Raw genomic sequence first — 19,471 nt, 5'->3', positions numbered from 1 at the left:
TTCGTGTCAACAGAAGTGTGAACAGAAGTGTGTCAACAGAAGTGTGCGTTCTGCCGCAACCGCAGAGCCACCCCTCAGCTACCCAGGATGGCTGACCTGCCAGAGGCGAGAGTCGACATGAGACGACCTTTCAACACACGACTATCTCGGCCCACTGACAGTGAAGAAGTTCCGCAAGACGGAAAAAGGTAAGTCTTACCCGACTCAGTCGGGCCTCAGATGGACAGTCAGGCGACACGAATCTACTGAGCTTGACGCTTACTGAGTGATACGCTCCAGGCCTTTCGGGGGCTTCAGCACGTCTGTCTGGAGAACCATAACGGTTGCCAGGTATGCGGAGCACCGCGTGCTTTTCTTGGTCGGCTTTTGAGCGAACACCGAGAACGCAGCACCCCATGTGAGGAACTGGTCGATCTTGTTCAGTATCTCAAAATCAGCTACCTTCTCTCCCTCGACCCAGAGGGCATCACGCCATATAACCATTGGACCTCCGGCCGTCGGTGCCGCGTAAAGAGCGTCTTCCTCGCGAAGTTCGATGAGGAGATGCTCCAGCGCAACTTCTAAAACACACAGACACACATAGATACGCATGTCAGTTACCAATGCAACACTGTCATGCCGTAAAATACAAACTGCACACACAATAGCTCGTTTTTTTGAAAAGACAATCCGACGTTTCGTTTATATTTTTCATTATCCTACCACAAACTAAAAACTGGTAAGAACATTATCATGCAATGAGGGAGCCAAAGCGCCACCAACCACCATCCAATCTTTATAGATACCCCAAATATGGCTAACGTAGATCCGTTAATAAACTTTGTCCGATTGTCTTTCCAGTGGGCTCTGACTGCGTTAATAGGTGCGGGAGAAAAAGGGGAAATGGACAAACGACCATGTAGGTACCTCTTGGGCAAGTCTTTGTATAAGCCTAGAGTCAAACTTCAAATTTGAAGTACGGCGATGGGAGAGGAAAGTAGCCGAACTAGAAGAACACTGGCACTAAAATGCACTTTTGACTCGAGATCCACGAAATTGTTAACCGTAAATTCACAATAACGTACCATTCGTTTCACAGACTTGGAACTTTGTGAGCACCTTGGAAAGGTTCTCACGCGCCCTCTCCAGCTCATTCTCCTTGGTCGATCCACCGCCCCTGATTCGGGCAAGCTCCGCCCAGATCTGCAACAAATAAATACGTCTTTATTATATGACATGGAAATAAAATCTAGAGTTACCAATGAAATAGGTCGACACCATCTAAGAAACGAGGAAGTGAAAATAGCAAACGTTGATGGGTAGCCCGTGGATAACTATCAATTAGCATGCTACATACTTTGTTTCATTATATGACTTTGATTCATTATCAACTTTGATACTCGCAGAATAAAACTTGTCATTCTTTACAGTAGAACTTTTTGACGGAACAAAACTTCCAAGTTCGGAAAAAAATAGAGTCGAGTCAAATTTGACTCGACTCATGGGTGGGTGGAGCAAAACCCTGGTAGGAAGTTTCACTCCCAACATCTAAGAGATGATAAAACCATAAATTTCATGAACACTACAAAACAAAGCGTGGCACGATGTAGCATAAGCACAACCACTACCAAGTGAGCGAGAATGAGAGCGAGAGGGCGAGAGACATACCTCCATTTCCTGAAAGAGGGCAGGGTAGAGCTTCTTCAGCTTGGGTACGGATAGCCTCTTCGTCACCACCAGGATCCTTCTGTCCGCAAACGTCTTCGACATCGCTTCATCAAGCTGTGGGAGTAAAAAGACCCATTTCACCAATATAAACCAGTGATCGCCAGCTTACCTTTCTGTCACAGGAAAACGCTTTGCAAGAATGCACGAAGTAGTTTTGTGACAGCCTTTGTGGATTGCAGGAGATGGATGCGGACTGGGAGGGTATCGTCAGAAAACAAGTTTGTGATTTCAAAATCAAAGTTAACTGTTCGGTACCACTGGATCCTGGTTTTGGAATAATTATTTTATTAGTGGCGTGTTTGTGTTTTGCTATTTTGATAGAAAGACGCAATTTCGGCCAAAATGTAGGCCATTTCAGCACTGTAGGGTACATACTAGGTGTCGTTCCATATCCAACATACGGTAGACATAGAATACCTCCGACAGCTGCATTTGTTTCACCACAATGATTGAGACGACGATAAATTTATAAGGATCGAGGAGACAGATAGACAGTTCGAGGAGACAGTGCGGTTAACCCTATTCCTGGCGGGGGGGGGCTGAGAAGCCCCCCTGAGTTGTCAACCAGGAAGCTTCTGTGGCACCCATCTACCTGAAATACAAAGCTGTCTGAAAAGTGAGTCAATATTTTGATCCTTAAAGGGACCTCCCACCTAAACATGGGGTTTGAGTTGGGATAGCCAAGTTGAGGACAATCTGGCAAAAAGGCAGAAAAAATTGTCTTGAACTCCCACAGTTCCATAGTTTAGGAGAAAACTCCATCTGATGCTTCAAAAAAAGACCTTAGCTAAGGTCCTATCTGCAACACGGAGCGACCGTTAGTGTGACGTCACCTCATTTAGTCATTCTGATTTAGATGGGCTTGTTCGTGGAAAATCAATTAAAACTTGGTCTGAGCTTTGCTGTGGTGCCTACAGATTAAAAAGAATCAGCTTTATGACAGTAATGTGGCCTGGGGAAGGGAGAATTTTAGGCTGTGACTCACATATGTGAAAGTTTGTGTTTGGAATATGGGAAGCCTGAGATGTTTAATGAAAAATAAATGCCAGAACCATGTTCCTGGGCATCCAATCTATAAAGTCGGGCACAATTTAACTGGTTTTAATAACATTTTAGAAGGTGGGAGGGTCCCTTTAACCAAGATGCCTATGACAAGCCCCCCCCCCCCCCACTTTGCATCAAAATATTGATTTGTCATCCAGGACCTTGGATGCATAAAAAATGACCATTTGCTCCCAGTGCCAGACAGCCAATTGAAAGTTGGCTGTCTGGATTTTGGCTGTGTATGTGGGTGTTCCTGATTTTGCAATCAGGTACCCGAAGCCCTCAAACTCAAGCTTCTTACAGATATAGATTGTTACTCACTAGCGGATCCAGGGGGCAACGGGCCAAAATCCAGCAGTGGCGGGGCCAAAGTGGGATTTGACCCCTCCCTTTGCAAACCGAACCCAATGCTTTAGGTATATTGCTACATGTATAAGGCCCCTACTTTGGCATGTTTTGGCCACTCCCTTAGTCACTAGCTAGATCCGCCAATGTTGTTACTGGATATATTTCTTTGGCTCACCTAAACTCCTCATTAGGTACCCCACCAAATTACTTTAGCTGCTTTAGATGAGAAGGGAGTACGTACCTAATTTAGATTAACTTAGTAGGATTTTAGGTAAACAATGAGTAATAACTAATAAACCTGCTCTAGGTCAGGACACCTGCTCTACGACCTGCTGGTTCAGGGGCGTAGGAACTTGCTTTCAGCTGTGGGGGCAAAATTCGGTCTGCTAGTGCGCCAGTGATGAGAAAAGGTGTCCTACCTGCCCAAAAGGCTCCTTCATTAGACGGAAATGTGCTTTACTGAACGTAGGGACGCTGGCTCGCATCGCAAGGTGCAATGCCATGCCATTTTTGTCTCGAAATGCATCTTTTTACCGTGAAGTTATGGGGGCAATGCCCCACGGCTCTGCGGTTGGGGGGGGGGGGGGGGCACGTGCCCCCCCCCCCCTGTGGCTCCTACGCCCCTGTGCTGGTTGCTGAGATCCTGACAAGGCACGACTCGACAAGAACGAGAGGGCACAAGTGGAAGTTCAAGAAACGCAGGGTGCGGACACTCGTTCAGTGGAACATGCTGAGTGTGTGAGTAGTCAACAACTGGATCACACTCCCAGACTGAGACCATGTGTGTGCCGAAACCCTCAACCAGTTCAAGGCCCGACTAGACCGCCACTGGAAGACGGTCATGTACAACACTCCCTATCCCTTAGAGCCACACTAGTCCAACCAGCTAAGAGCTCGGTGAGAATAGGTCCACCAGGCCAAGTGGCCTTTGTTATCCCGATAACCATCCTGAATGCAGAAAATTATACATTCAAACAAGAAATGCACCCCCAACAATTCTCCGCCCTTGAAGGTAGGTAGGTATGAACATTCTGCACGTCTCACCTCAAATAATCCAAATCCATGTACTGATAAATTGAAATCTAAAATCCAATCCATACGTAGGCACGTGAATTGGATTCAGTCAATTATAACCATTAAAATGGCTATTTAACTATTTCCTTCTGTGCTTTATCGTCCCTCATTGTCATTCACAACCATGAGGCATCACATTATCAATGGTGCACACAAAGCATTTGTGATGCGGAACTCTAGGATAGGCACATTAAACCATGCATTATGCAAATATTGTAATTATAAAATAGCAAGGAAAAGAACGGAGTAACATAGGAAATAAAATGGATAATTCACCAGTTATCATTATGACAGCGCCACATATGCCGACAGAAGCAGACAGCAGGACGTCTTGCTGCGTTTCTACCTTCCTCCACATCCTTATTCGCCTTCCGTAACTGCAAATGGCCAAATGCTTATTGTAAAGATGTATGCCTATCACCTTACCTCAGCCCTCTTCGAATCCATGCAGCCCAGAACCGGCAATACCACGCGTCCGCCGCAACACACAAAATGCAGCAAAGATGGCGACAAGGCCAAATGTTTGTAATTTCTTACACCCGAGTAAAGTGACAAACAACCCGCCGCCGGCGGACACGCGGGAAAATGATACGCGTTTCGCGAGCTGCATGATCAGCCCAAGGCGGTCGCGCGGGAAAAAATAACACGCATTCCAAGGTCCTACCCTTTTATTGATGCCTGCCCTGATGATCAATTTGTGGGGGACTCGAAACCGGTGTTGATCATCTATAACGAGGTTCATGATGACACCCGGAGCACGTATTTTTCGTGGACCACAGTGTTAAGGCAAAGTGTATTATCCCAAACACTTACGTTTACCCATGCATAGTTGATCAGACTTAAAGGGACCCTCCCACCTTAACATTAGTTTTGAGTTGAGATAGCCAAGTTCGCGGCCAGGCTCAGAAACCACCATTTATCCTGGTCGCAACCCCCGCAGCTTTATGGTGTTCAAGAAATTTCTTCCCTTTACTTGCAGGGTGGGACCAGCGTGGTCCCTATCTCTTAACCATTACGGGAATCTGATGACGTCATCAGGCTTTCGAACGTCCATTAAATGTTTGACTAAAACGTTTTGTAGCACGCGGTGGTATATGCTGCTTTGTGCGCAACAAATGCCGCACTTTCAAATAAAGTCGCTAGGAACAGCGGAGATCCCAAAAAGTAAACAAAAGTAAAAGTCTAATATCTTGAAAACCGGTGAATATTTTTCGATGAAATTTGGTAGATATTCGTTTTTGCTCTATCTGAACCGAGCGACATCACTTTCATGCCAATTCATTAACTTTTTTGAAGGTGGGAGGGTCCCTTTAACAGATGATTCGTGATTCGGGTGTCATTTGATTCTTCACACTTAGGACAGGAGTTATTTTTCGGGAACAGGTGTAAAAATGTTTTCAGTGCGTAATTGACTACTTTTGATACGTCTCAGTGACCGTCGTGGCACGTGCCACGTGAAAAGTCAGGGGTATTCAAGCTGTTTTGCAAAAGTAGTAATTTTGAGAGGCTCATATCTCAGCAGCTGCTTGGGCGATTGCACTGAAAGAAAAACTACACCTGAAATTGGAATATTATTACGGTACACAAATCTCCACCCCTTTTAACTTCATTTTATGCCAGAGTAAAAGATGTTTGCATGGACAATTGGAGATTAATTCTGCCACCCGGTAGTAAGTAATATATCCTCGTAAGCTTAAAACTACACCCGTTGCGGAATAAAAGTACGGTACACAAATCTCCACCCCAAATCAATTCATTTTACACCCCTAGGTAAAGGGTGTAAAGGGGCGTTAGGAAGAATTAAGCATGTAATTTACGATGATAATTTTACGCCACAGTGCAATTTAAGCCAAAACAATTTCTACGCCTTGCGGCATGGTGTAGAAATACCAGCGGGCTGCGAAGCTGAATGTGTAAAATTTAAGTCAAGATGTAAAAATAGCTCACGTTATAATCCGCATACAAAACAAAAGTAAACGATAATAATTGTATGTTCTTTTCCAGAGGGAGTAAAAATACGACTGGGTAAATATATCGCCAGCCATAACTATCCCCCAGCGTGATTGTATCTACTATCGTCTTCTGAGCACTTTCGATAAAGTCAACTATGGTGCATCTCTCCAACGTGTTGTTTATTTAAAATAACTTGAAACGACAGATCACAGGTTGCTACAGATTGGTTCCTCCCAACACTGACTTCCCTGAGGATATCACAAGCTGCACAAATCACATTTTATTCACAGCACAGTTCATCAGGTCACTAAGTCACGTTTCATCATGTACTTTAAAAACAACTGAGCATTTCTTCGTGTAACGAGTATCGACACCAAACGTACGGTCTCTGAAATCAAAGCACAGGTCCAGGTGTACGAACTAGGAAAGCACTGACAACAAAAACGCCGTTAAAAAAAAAAACTGACTGAGGCCTTCTCAACTCACATCATCTTCAGTGCCTATAGGTACTGAAGATGTTTCACGGCACGACACTACAGTGCGTTACGTGTATCGCGGTGCTGAGTTCCTATTGGAAACATCCACATACTCGAACGCTCTCAATGTTGGAGCGTCCAAGTTTGTAGATGTTTCTATGGAAACTCAATACCGCGATACTAGTAGCGCACAGTAGTGCCGTGCCGTGAAACAGGGCCCTGCTCGGTCACCCGACCACTGCACTGGTGCCTCTGAATCGGCAACAGTGGATTATACGAAGGATGGCATTCTCGGCCGCACTGAGAGGAATCGCGAACTTCATAACCCGTGCATATATGACCTCAAAAAGGATCATGCTGGGCCCTCTAAAAGGCAAATACAGCACAGCGTGCGCCGCAGCGAAGGCAGCCAGCATCTTCATCTCACTGTTTGGGAGACGATATTTCACATAGCTGACCAGGCACTGGGTTTCTGGGTGAACGGACACAGAGTTGCGCCCATCCTGCAGCTCCGAAATCGTCGTGCCGCCACCGATCACCAAGGTGGCCGCCAGGTCGTCATCTACCAAGATTGAAAGATAAAAGAACTATTAACCACTGCAATCTTTAAGTTAAGAACGACTTTGTATGTCAGGCCGTCCATCCGTCCGTCCATCCGCCCATCGATGTAAATTGAAGGATGTAAAGAAATATTAAGCACTGTAATCTTTAAGAAAATAGCAATTTTGAATGTCGATCCTTAAGAATTGACAGATGAATCTATTAACCCGCGCACCGAAGGGGTTCTGAGCCAACTTAGAAGCGACGAGAGGGTGGATGACCGCCCCCCAAAGATCTCAAGAACTTAGTAACTTCGCGAGAAGCGGCAAACGACATTCGAAAGCTCGTAAGAAGGTCTATGAAAAAAGTACTTCGGTCATTTTTCGTTAGGGTTCAAAATGACGTCATCAGAGGTCATCGAAGGTCAAATTATGCGAGTAACCGTAAAAAGACCGACAACATTCAACAAACGACTCCGTAGCTCATGAACAGAAGAGCTAAAAAGTCGTATAAAAAAGGAATATGATGGACATAAGAATGACTTGAAATTTATTCCATTGACTTATAATGGGCAGGTAAAAAATGACCTATTCGTAGGTCATCGATATGCAATTCTGAGATATACGAGTTGTAGGTGCTCATCACCAAAATTATTTCTGTGAGTTTCAAGATCTGCTTTCAACAACGAGATAGCAAACTTCGAAGATTGTGTTTCGAGGTGAGGTCACTTAACGTGGCCTGGTGGCTTGACTTTTTTAAGATATGAGCTAAAAATTTCCAGAGTGTGTACGAAATGGATGTATCAACAGTCGTGCCAAATCTGGCGGCGATATGCGCCGCCTTTTTTATGCTATCTGACAAAACCTGAGGGGGGGGGGGGCTCCCCCGTCGGTGCGCGGGTTAAGCACTGTAATCATAAGGCAAAGAACGATATTGTATGTCTGTCCGTGAAAACTGAAAGATATAACTAGTAAGCACTGTAACATTTAATTACAGAACGATATTGTATGTCATGGACGGACGGACCGACAGACGAGACAGACGAAACAGACAAATGTAAAATATTGGGGGGGGACACGTCCCCCGTCCCTCCCCCCTCCCCCCGGTGGCGGAGCCCATGGATGAGACAGGCGAGACGGACGGACGGACGGACGGACAGACGGACGGACGGACGGACAGACGGACAGACGGACAGACGGACAGACGGACAGACGGACAGACGGACAGACGGACAGACGGACAGACGGACAGACAGACAGACAGACGGACAATTGTCGTCAGTCATCATTAATGGTGGTTTAACCCTCGCATGTGTGCGGCGTTTGCCAGCTTCTAATGTGTAGGGGGGGGGGGGTCGGTTGGACCCCCCCCCCTTGCCGTTTGGCCCCTGATCGAGCTAGAGCTTCGCGGAAAAAACGAGCGTGTTGCCCGTGACGAGAGGAAGCCGATGATACCCAATTTTAAGGTCCTAGGTCATTGGTTGACCTTCCAGGTCAGGTCAATGACCCAAAGTCGGAAAAATCGGGACCTGTTAGAAAGTCGTAAAGTGTGGCTGCTAAGGGGTTTTTCGGGGTGCTGATCACGAATATCGTGTTAGTTTTGATCACAGATGATGTCTTGAAGCATTTAGACCAGGTCGGGTCAGGTCAGGTCAGGTCAACCAGTAGGCGTCGTGACGGGTATTCGTAGTACGTGTCAACCGCCTCTGACAGCTTCGTAACATGTTACGAAGTCACCAAAACTACTTCGTAAATGTTCAAATGGCTGCTAAATTCGAATTCAGCTCCAAAAACTAGCCTAGAAACATGTAAAACTCGAAAAAGTGACCCTAGGTCACCCGAGGTCACCAAAGGTCAATGACCTGACCTGACCTTCAGGTGACCTTGACACACACGGGAGTAACATCAAATCACATGTTTGAACGTTTGAAACCACGAAAAGCTTGCAAACACGCGGCTAGTGCGAGCCGACATACGCGAAATCGCGATTCCGGCCAAACATAGTCTCGGAAAAGAGGTCACAGGTCAAAGGTCATTTGGGTCAGGGTCATGAAATTTTCAGGGTAGGTGTCAAATTGATCAATGCGAGGGTACTGAGAGTTTCGTCGCGATCGGCCGCTTTTTACGCGAGTTATTCGCGAAAAACCATGGGGGGGTCCATCCGACCCCCCCCCCCTACACATGCGAGGGTTAAAACTCACCTTCAACGGGTGTGGCGCCCTCCGGAGGCAGGAGTTGTGCGGTGTAGCACGCCTGTCGCGTCATTGAGGTGACTTTGTCCTAATGCCATTCTCGCCGGCGTGACCCACGACGAGAGCCAGGTCACCCCAAACCTGAAAGTAATACACAAAATAAATTAGCAACTTTTCCAGGCCAAGATTCTAGTACTTTTGTAAAACGTAGAGAAATAAAATTACTAAACATACCTAAACATATATTGATCAATCGACACATTGAACATTTGATGAAGTTACAGTTAACAACCTCAGTAGGTACTTAACTGATTTCTCAATTTGCCCTTGAGAACAAACTGCGAGGGTCAATTTGAGCTTCTGGAATCACTAATCAGAATGCCACGTATTGACACAAACAGCTAAGTGAGAGACGTGCATACAGACAGCAGCAAATCAATTTCATCAACTGCTACATCGAAACATTATCAAGTCAACTTACCCTCAAAGTTATTCGGAAATGGGTCCAGCACTAGTCAGTCATCACCACACCGAACGCACCAGCACACTCGCACCTATCTCACTGTTTCAACCGCCAGAAGATCACTTGCAAGCGCCAGAAGTCTCCGTGGCTCCGGTCCGGAGCAGACACAAAAATGAAAATGGCGGAAACGGAAGGCTCGCGAGCCGCACGTGGACGCTATCGTAAAATAATGAGCATATGGGTGCAGAACTATTATGTTTAGGGTATTTTAAATCCTTGTCATAAAATAACACCATCCTCATCGAAACACACTTTACAAAGGATGCATATTTACACCATGATGAGGGTTGAATTATCAGCTGACAAATCAGAGTGCAAATTTATGCTATCAGATGGGTATTCTTATCCCACTTGAAGAAAATACACTATAGTAGTAATTTTACCATCCATCAATTAGAGGGGTAAATATCTCAAAAGTTAGAATTGCACCATGAGTGTTAAACTGGATTGAATTAAACCCCAAGAATACGCTCGTGATAGAGTACATTCGCACCGGAGCATTATTTTATTCTCCATATACGTCGAACAAGGGTATAAATATTCTTGATTTCGGTGTAATGGCGGTGTATAATAATCAAATTCAAATTATCAAGGTGTACTTTTCTTTCAGTGTGACTTGCGGTAATTTTTGTAGGGTAGCAGCATCCCTTCTACCCAAAATAGGATACTATCGATGTATGTGGGTCACCCCCAGTGCACGTGCAAAATACAACAATAAGAGGTGCCAAATTTGTTCCCATTTCAGTAACTCGGTATTTACTGGGGCGATTTCGCTGAAAATTGGCATACAGGTAGGCACCCACCAGGCATTGCATTCCCATGTGTTGCGGTTAGGGTGCTACTGCACGTGCGCACGTGCAGGGGGCGTTTCCAGATCTCGAGAACGGCTGGGCCGATTGCGCTCAAATTTGGTACACGGTTGGGGACCAGTTAGTAGGGTGCCGTGCAAAAGTCATTTTGGACCCCGTTTGCACGTGCGCACGTGCAGAATGCCGCTTCCAGATCTCAGGAACGGCTGGGCCGATTGCGTTCAAATTTGGCACACCGCTAGCGATCGGTTAGAAGGGTGCTTTGCACAAGCCCGTTGGAAGCACCCTCTCGCCCTTCCGCACGTGCAGGGCTCACTATCTCGCTCGCTCGTTCTTCGCCCAAAAGGCGTTTTACTGGTTATAGCTAGTGACAAAATTGCTAGCGTCCAAATAAGTAATAAAGCAAAATAGCTAATTCGTCGAGCAGCTATTATAGATTCTTTCCCGACCAGTCCTTAGATTCTATTCCGACGACGAGTCCCGACGGGTAGAAGGAGCAGAAGAGCACCGTTGTTTGACAAAATTATTTGGAATGTTAGAAGGAGGATAGAGGACGGGATCCGTATAGGACATACAAACAAATTAGAAGCGTGGCACCGGGGAATGTAAGGCATGTTTGACTCATCGCACCCATCATTAAAGAGATTTTTTTACCGCCCTCCAAAAAGAACAAAATCTTCAAGCATCTGATCTAGTGAAATTCAAAAGTGGCCAGGATGCTCAAAAGCAAAAGCATACAGACTACAGAGACATGAATGCCAGATTAGCCACTCTACTCAGTTGGTGACATACCAGGGAAATAAGCTAAAATTAGAGCGCTCTATTTATTGCTCCTGCCCCATGTTGAAGAGATACCCCTAAAAGCGTGATCTTTTATCGGCCCTTACGCAGCAAGGCAGTACTTCTCAGACCGGTGGATGGTATCAATAGAAAGAGAATGCGTCAAAGATTAACATGAATTATTTAAAATAACATTAAATTGTTAATTAAGCGTGGAAATTAGTCCCAAACATAAGCTAATTATTGCTCCTACCTCGGCGACGGCGCTCCCCGCAGTCAGCGGAGAAGCTAAAATAAAAGCCACCATCCTCCTCCGTAAGTCAATTTTAGAGCGGCCGAGTGGGCCGATGCGGGGCCACCGAACTGAGATAAGACGTGGCTAGCAATTGCAAACCGCCATAGAAATCAATATCTTAAGACGTACAATATGGGATGACTACTCTGAACCTGGAGTGAAAGCATGAGTAGATTGCAAGAAATAAAACGAAACGAAATGCATAGATTGGTTGAATTATGTACAATAGGCAAAGCTCAATAGATGAAGCCATTTCTATAATGTTGACATTTGACATAACCCCTCCTCTCCTCACCTATTACCTAAGTTGAAGTGCATTGGCAGTTGCCGGCATAGTTTTTTAGCACGAGTGTAATTCGCCATCGGACCGCAATGCATGTTGCTAGGCTGCTGCAATTACAACGAACATACGAATACTGCATTCATTTGTAGACGTTTGTTTTTTAGGCGGTCTTCGACGTACAAGGGGGCATACCTGTCGACAACTTGAGTTTCTCCGAATTTCAAAAACTCCCAGAATTTCAATTCCTTATGCACTGTTGTAGGTACAGCTATGTTCACAAGTTTTCGTTTCCTCCTGTTCTAAAAAGGATGATATTTGTCGATTTCGTGCGTCGCTGATAGGAGGGTGCGTTTAATAGTTAGGCCCAACGCTTTCTGCATCCGCGGCGAGTACCTTCAAAAGGGAACAACAGTTTCCATTTATTACACTATGGGACATGTGACAAAATGACCACTGGAACACGCATGAAACGGAGCTCATATTCCTAAAAATGTCTACAATCACTTCTTTTCTGACACTATTAGCAAATACCATCTCAAGTTAGGTAGTGGACAGTCAATGGAGATCTGGGGAGACTGAGTGATACCAATTCACCACTTAATTGATAATGAGGGCCGAGGGGAGAGAAACATGCAACATGCACAACTGACAACTTGACAAGTGACAAAACACTACCACTATTGCGCAGTACACAACAAATTACATCAGCCAGCCCAAAAATGCTTTTGGTGGCTAATTGCAATACAAGTCACTAATAAATGTCTTAGTTTCAGCTGAACACTGCACAATGATCACACTGTTCACGCATTGAGTGAGATGCCACAGGTGGTTTGAATCACACTTTGGTACAACTGCAAATCTGAAGTGTTGTCATGAGGTTCATGCCTCCATGATCACAGCACTTTGGTTGTGATTGGCATAATACTTGTAGTCTGCAGAGTTCCACATGAACTGCAGACACCTCATCTGGTGGTCTTCATGTTGCTCAACTTCTTCAGGAGGCAAATGTCGACCCCCAGCGGAAGCATGGTCCTGCAGAAAAGAAAGGTAATGCATAAGGTACAAACATTATCTGCTGAAACAGCCCCTTCTGTTGGCTGTTATTAAACTTTTAACATAACATAACAACATGTATTCCATGTATATTACATTTGTTGAAGTAAAATACTGCCGGCTATTTCAAAACCAGAAAATGAAATTATATTGTGGCATAATTCACATGCTCAGCTATCAGTATCAAATAATAAATTAATTTAAAATTTGGCATATTCTATAAAACACATTCATAGAATATTCTACTTCACGTCACAAGGACTCACAATCTTTCTGTTGGGTGTTTGATTGACGCATTAACTAAGTTTGTCTTAGGTTTTATTATTGCAAAAAATTCATATTGCATTATTGTATCAAAATACTGCCAGCAATAACAAAAGAACATGAAATGTCAATGAGAAAGCCGCCTTTCCTAAAAATGGGTTACTTTGAAAAGAGTTTTAGTTTCTTTTAAGGAAAAGGAGAAATGATTATCAGGTAATTATCAGGGCCCTGTTTCACCGGTGATAGCAGCACGCCGATTTTACGACTTGTCAAATTGGGTTTCCATGGAGACATCAACAGGCCCATTGCTCCAACACTACCACAAGTGTGACGTCAGCTCGCGCAATTTGATAGCAGCGTGGTAGCAGCAGCCCGTGAAACACCGCCAAGAAAACCACTCAACCAGCAAGTGGCTGGGTGGTTTCACAGCAAACATCAAGCCAAAACGTATACTTACATTTATCTAACCATTGAGCCATTTGACTACTACAAGGATATGTGAGCAAAATAAGAGTCCAATTATCCAATGTTGACTTCCTTGCAAAGTTCATGCCTTATTTTATGAAAATGTGTCACTAGAATATGATACTTATCATCGAATATTATCTAATTTACGATTTATTTCGATCGAAAGGCACATGGAGTCCCGCGCCATTTTCGTCGACGATGAATATAATCGTGTTTCATGAAGAGATAAGAGGTTTCAATGGTCTTTTAAAGCAATAATTTGATGCAAAAATTGGTAGGAAATAATATAAAGCTGGTTCAAATGGCCATCAACCATTTAAAACACCGAAAATACTCACAACTCCGTCCCGACGACCACGCAGCACCGCGCACGCCACACTACTGGCACAATGCCAAAACTGCTGTCACAGCAGAAATCTTTTTTTTTTCTCGATTGCAATTGTGGAATTATTTTCCGCTTCCCCTTCGAGCTGCCAGCAAACATAGAGACAATTAGCTATGCTATGCGTAACCAATCTCAGCGCCAACCTCACAACCAAGTCCCTCCAGGAAAACACTGTAGCTGTACAAAAAGGGGCTATTGGTATATTCAGCCCAAATGAACACGACACAAACATACTAGCAAGTATACATGTCTCAACCGAGACTGCCCTGCCAACGGGCCGCCACCCCTCCCCCCGCGCGGCGCAATGGTGTCCCCACCCAAACTAGAAACCCTGTCGTGTGTGTCCTCCCCCGGAAAAAGTCCTAACTAGAAAAAAACCGGGGGACCTAGTTGGGGAAAAAACCACATTTTGTGGAAAAACCCATCTTTATTTAAGAGTGTGGTGCGTGTAAAAAAAGCCCCAAAAATGGTGGTGGGTGGGTGGGAAACGCAAAAACATTTCAGAGCGAGAACACTGCTGACTTGCGTCAGACCAGGCGGCTTAGAACAGAGTGACCGCGCAAATGCACTCAAACCCCGCGCCGTCACGGTCACGTGACACGAGTCGCTCCACCAATCAGACGAGGCCGCCGCCTTAGCGGCCTCGCCGCCCGGGGGCGCAGGCGGCCGCCCGCCTGCCGCCGAACGCTGCTCGCAGAGGCCGGCCCGACTCCGGGGCCGCCCCAGAGAAGACGCTCGTAGTGTCGCGGAAAAACCGGTTATATCTTGTCATATATAACCGGGCGTATTTTCCGCTTCCCCTTCGAGCTGCCAGCAAACATAGAGACAATTAGCTATGCTATGCGTAACCAATCTCAGCGCCAACCTCACAACCAAGTCCCTCCAGGAAAACACTGTAGCTGTACAAAAAGGGGCTATTGGTATATTCAGCCCAAATGAACACGACACAAACATACTAGCAAGTATACATGTCTCAACCGAGACTGCCCTGCCAACGGGCCGCCACCCCTCCCCCCGCGCGGCGCAATGGTGTCCCCACCCATTCAATACATCCACCCAGACACCAATGCGCCAAAATAAAACACCCCCTTCCCGAGACCAGCAGACCGAATGGGGGATACAAATTAACACAAAAGACCTCTAGTCGCCGCCAGTGTCGAGACCAGTGGCAGAACCCACCCAAATACGTGCTTGGTTGAAGGTAGGTAATTATTTCCTCAACCTGGCCCGAAGCTTACCAGAAACGCCACGATCCCTTAAACCTGCCAACATGAATGTGAGCGATACAGCGGTCACCAATGAAGAACAATATTACGGCATTACAGCAGGACTAACAACCAGTAGCATTAGCCACTACTGCGATGATAGCCTCCACCAACTAAAGGCCCTCGACATACCCGCCGAAAAAACAACCATCTATGAGTTCTGAGGCATCTGACAACCGAAACTGTATATTCCTTTACCTTGAACCCTATGCACATGCCTATCAGCGCGACCATTTTTCCCAGAACTTTGGAAGGGGTTAGAACAGCATCAACGAAGGTCGTTGACAGCCGCCCAGCAAAAAAGGGGAGGGCTCTCACCCGCTCCAGGAATCAGCGCTCTAAGCCGCCGTAAGGACACCCGCGCTATCGGGCGTCCTAGCGGCAGCCACCTACGGGTAGACTAGCGAGCCGCCCCGCGGCCGTTGTAGAAGGTGGAAGAAGGGAGCATCCCGAGCAGCACCAGGGGCCGTGAGAAACGGCTTCCCCGGGCAGACTAACGAGCTGCTTTTTTCTTTTATTATTGTTTTTGTCATTGTTAATTATTATTATTATTGTTATTATTATTATTATTGTTATTATTATTGCTATCATTTTAGCGCCGCCCCTTAACAAAACATGGAAACCCATTGGTTGTTTGGCAATTGAAAACAGAGGCCGCAGCTACTGTTACGTGTACCTTAGCCCCTGTGCTATACGTGGCAATGATAACGACCATGAATGTAACCTAAAATTTTGCAAGGGGTTAAAACAGTGACCACGAGACTATAGGTAATCAGGTCATAGATAGCCGACCAGCAAAAAGGGGAGAGCTCTCAGCGCGCCGGCATCAGCATTCTAAGCCTCCGGAATGACGCCTGCGCTATACCGGCGTCCTGGCGGCAGCCAACTCCAAGCAGACGAGCAAGCCGCCCCGAGGCCGTTGTAGAAAAATACATCCTCGGCAGACTAGACAGCTGCCCCGAGGCCGTTGTAGAAGGGGACACCCCCGGGTAGACTAGCGAGCTGCCCCGAGGCCGCTGTAGGAGACACCCCCGGGCAGACTAGCAGGCTGTCCCGAGGCCGTTGCAGGAGAGGACACCCCCGGGCAGACTAGCGAGCTGCCCCGCGGGGTCGTTGTAGGAGGGGACACTCTGGGGCAGACTAGCGAGCTGCCCCGAGACCGTTGTAGAAGGGGGCACCCCGGGCAGACTAGCGAGCTGCCCAGAGGCCGTTGTAGGAGAGGACACCCCCGGGCAGACTAGCGAGCTGCCTCGGGGTCGTTGTAGAAGGGGATACCCCCGGGCAGACTACCGAGCTCTGCCCCGGGGTCGTTGTAGAAGGGGACACCCCCCCCCCCGGGCAGACTAGCGAGCTGCCCCGGGGCGTTGTAGAAGGGGACACCCCCGGGCAGACTAGCGAGCTGCCCCGGGGTCGTTGTAGAAGGGGACACCCCCGGGCAGACTAGCGAGCTGCCCCGGGGTCGTTGTAGAAGGGGACACCCCCGAGCAGACTAGTGAGCTGCCCCGGGGTCGTTGTAGAAGGGGACACCCCCCGGGCAGACTAGCGAGCTGCCACGGGGTCGTTGTAGAAGGGGATACGGGACACCCCCGGGCAGACTAGTGAGCTGCCCCGGGGCGTTGTAGAAGGGGACACCCCCGGGCAGACTAGCGAGCTTCACCCGGGACTTGCAGAATCGGGCATCCCAAGATTCTCCGAATGTCCAGGGCAATTACCCGACCCGAATACCAAAAATACCCGTTTTTGAAATCTGATAATATCCGCATCACCCGCCACGGGCAACAAGCTTGCCTTTCCGCGAAGCTCCGGATTGATAAGGGACCAAATGACCGGCATACAGCCAGCCCCTACGCTGTAAACAGGCCAATATGGGTATAAGGGTTGCCGTTGCTTCCTAGCGCGACACGTTTTGGAGGTCGGTTTACTGCCTCCAAACGCCGAGCTGGCTCAATGTCACCCATAGAAGGTACAGTAACTCACCCACCAACCAACCATAGGCAGGTCCTGAGTGACGTCAACCCTGATGCTGGCGAGGGGTACCCCGTACCAGTGCCCCAAAATTTGTTGATTTAGGTGGGAAACGACATCCAAATGAAAATCACTCTTCACTCGCCTCCATTTTTAAGCCCATTTTCCACTCCCAATTTTACCAAGAAAAAACATTTGCATGGATCGATAGCCATTTTACTTCCCACATACCAGCCTTGTATTAAATTTTGCTGTACATTCTTCTTCCACTCTTTTTAGGCCTTATCTGACTATCAATTTTCCACCCTTATCCCTTATTTGGTGAGTAATTTTCATAGACCCGGGAAGCAGGGGGGCAGCGGGGGCGCTTGCCCCCCTCCCAACCTGAGAGCCGAGGGGGCGGCACCCCTCAACATTGAGGCAGCGAGAAAGGACCTTCCCTCCCTTTTCCGGACTTCTTGTTTCCTTTATACCCCTAAACATAAACACACGGCATTTTCCTTGCCATCTGAATGGTTTCTGCTGTTACAGTATCGATTTGACATCTGCTGTTGACATCCCGCTTTTGTTTGGGCCTGGCCTTGGCCATAAGTTTGGCAGGCCAGCTTTTACACTGGACCATTTTGAGTCAACCTTGAGAAATACCTAAAGTACAACTGTGGTAAAATCGTTGCTATAGGTATAACACAGTTTACCCGCTCCGGGTGTAAGGGAGGGGTGTGGGGCAATGAGTGCACTGACGTGGCGCCCTTGGAAGGCCGGTATGGGATTAAAAGCTCAGCGACACTAAGCGCTTGTATGGTACCTTCGGTTATCGTTAGCATCCTCAGAATCACCGGCGTAGGGCCCTAAGAGCCGCCGGTAAGGGGCCTTTAGAGGCACTGGTGTGGGAATGTCATGCAGATTGCAGGTGCCGGTGTGGGCGCTCAGAGGTGCTAGTGTGATTCTCTCAGAGGCGCCGGTGAGGGTCCTTACAGGCGTTGCTGTGGGCCCTCATAGACGCTGGTGTGGAGCCGTTACAGACGGGTGTGGGGCCTGAGCCGCGGACGCGAACCCTCTTCAAGCCGGCAGGGGGTTCTCAGTGACCGGCAAGAGGTCCTTAGGCCAGCAGAAGAAGTTCTGTGGGGTCCTTAGAGAGCGGCATGGTACTATCAGACGCCGGTGGGGCCCCAAGAGTCACCGGACCGGTGTGGGGCCCTCAGAAGTCACCAGTGGGTGGCCTTTAGATGCGCCGGTGTTGGGTAGGGATTCGGGTCCTCACTCTCAGAGTCGCCGATATAGGGCATAAATAGGCACTAGTGTAGGCACTCAAGAGTTGGGGGTGTGACGCCCTCAGAGACACCGGCGTGGGCCCTCATAGGCGCCGACGAGGGCCCCCACAGTTGCCGTTATAGGGCTCTCAAAAAAATAATTGTGGGACCATCACAGGCGGGAAATGCCCCTAGAACTGGGCCCTCATAGGCCGGTAAGAACTTTCAGAGGCCAGTAAGGGGCCTTTGGAGACCACTGAAGGGCCCTAAAGGGCACAAGAGGCCCTCAGAATCCGGCGTGGGCCCTTAAAGAGATCTTAGTGTGGCAATTTAGGGTCCATGAGGTGCTCTAATGAGCCCCATGGGGCGCTTCTATATGGCCATTGTTAACCCCCAGTGGTCAAATGGCGCCGCAGGGCCCTTCTGACCCGAGGCTCCCTTTGAACCCGATGGGGAGGTGGGGTACGTGTCCCCTTAGACCCCTAGCTACGCCACCGTTCCATATGCATCATGTCAGGTATTTTATATGCACGTCCCCCCCCCACCTTGAAAATCGTTCCCGGACCCCTAGGAATTTTCCTTTTGACACCCAAGCCAAAATACAATTTTGGGACACTGAGGGGAACTCCCAGTCCTAACAACGCATACTGACTTACTTTATTTTAGCTTTAATAATAGTACCTGACCTGTATTGTTCAATGTTCATTCGCTGTTTTGTAGGAGAAAGGTCATATCATATTCTATAGCGACAAGTAGAAATAATTTGCTAAGAAATAGACCGCTTTGAAGATAGTTACA

General features: G+C 47.3%; 2 protein-coding genes across 2 annotated transcripts in view; both read right to left on the bottom strand.

Annotated features, from left to right (window-relative positions):
- LOC122393687 overlaps positions 1-19,471 on the bottom strand; it is a gene marked incomplete at its 5' end in the record, with an annotated part of 64,801 nt that overhangs the window by 33,110 nt on the left and 12,220 nt on the right. The window lies entirely within an intron of this gene.
- Positions 23-4,705, bottom strand: LOC122393694. Its single transcript, XM_043389932.1, has 4 exons — positions 4,600-4,705; positions 1,648-1,761; positions 1,065-1,182; positions 23-560 (listed from the first exon to the last, which is right to left on the bottom strand). Exons 1-4 carry the CDS (start codon positions 4,618-4,620, stop codon positions 259-261), a joined length of 555 nt encoding a protein of 184 aa, XP_043245867.1. The 5' UTR covers positions 4,621-4,705; the 3' UTR covers positions 23-258.

Source organism: Amphibalanus amphitrite, unplaced genomic scaffold (genome assembly GCF_019059575.1).
Source record: "Amphibalanus amphitrite isolate SeventyFive unplaced genomic scaffold, NRLGWU_Aamphi_draft 000548F_arrow, whole genome shotgun sequence".
Lineage (NCBI taxonomy): Eukaryota > Metazoa > Arthropoda > Thecostraca > Balanomorpha > Balanidae > Amphibalanus > Amphibalanus amphitrite.
This window is presented reverse-complemented; position numbering and strand designations above follow the sequence as displayed.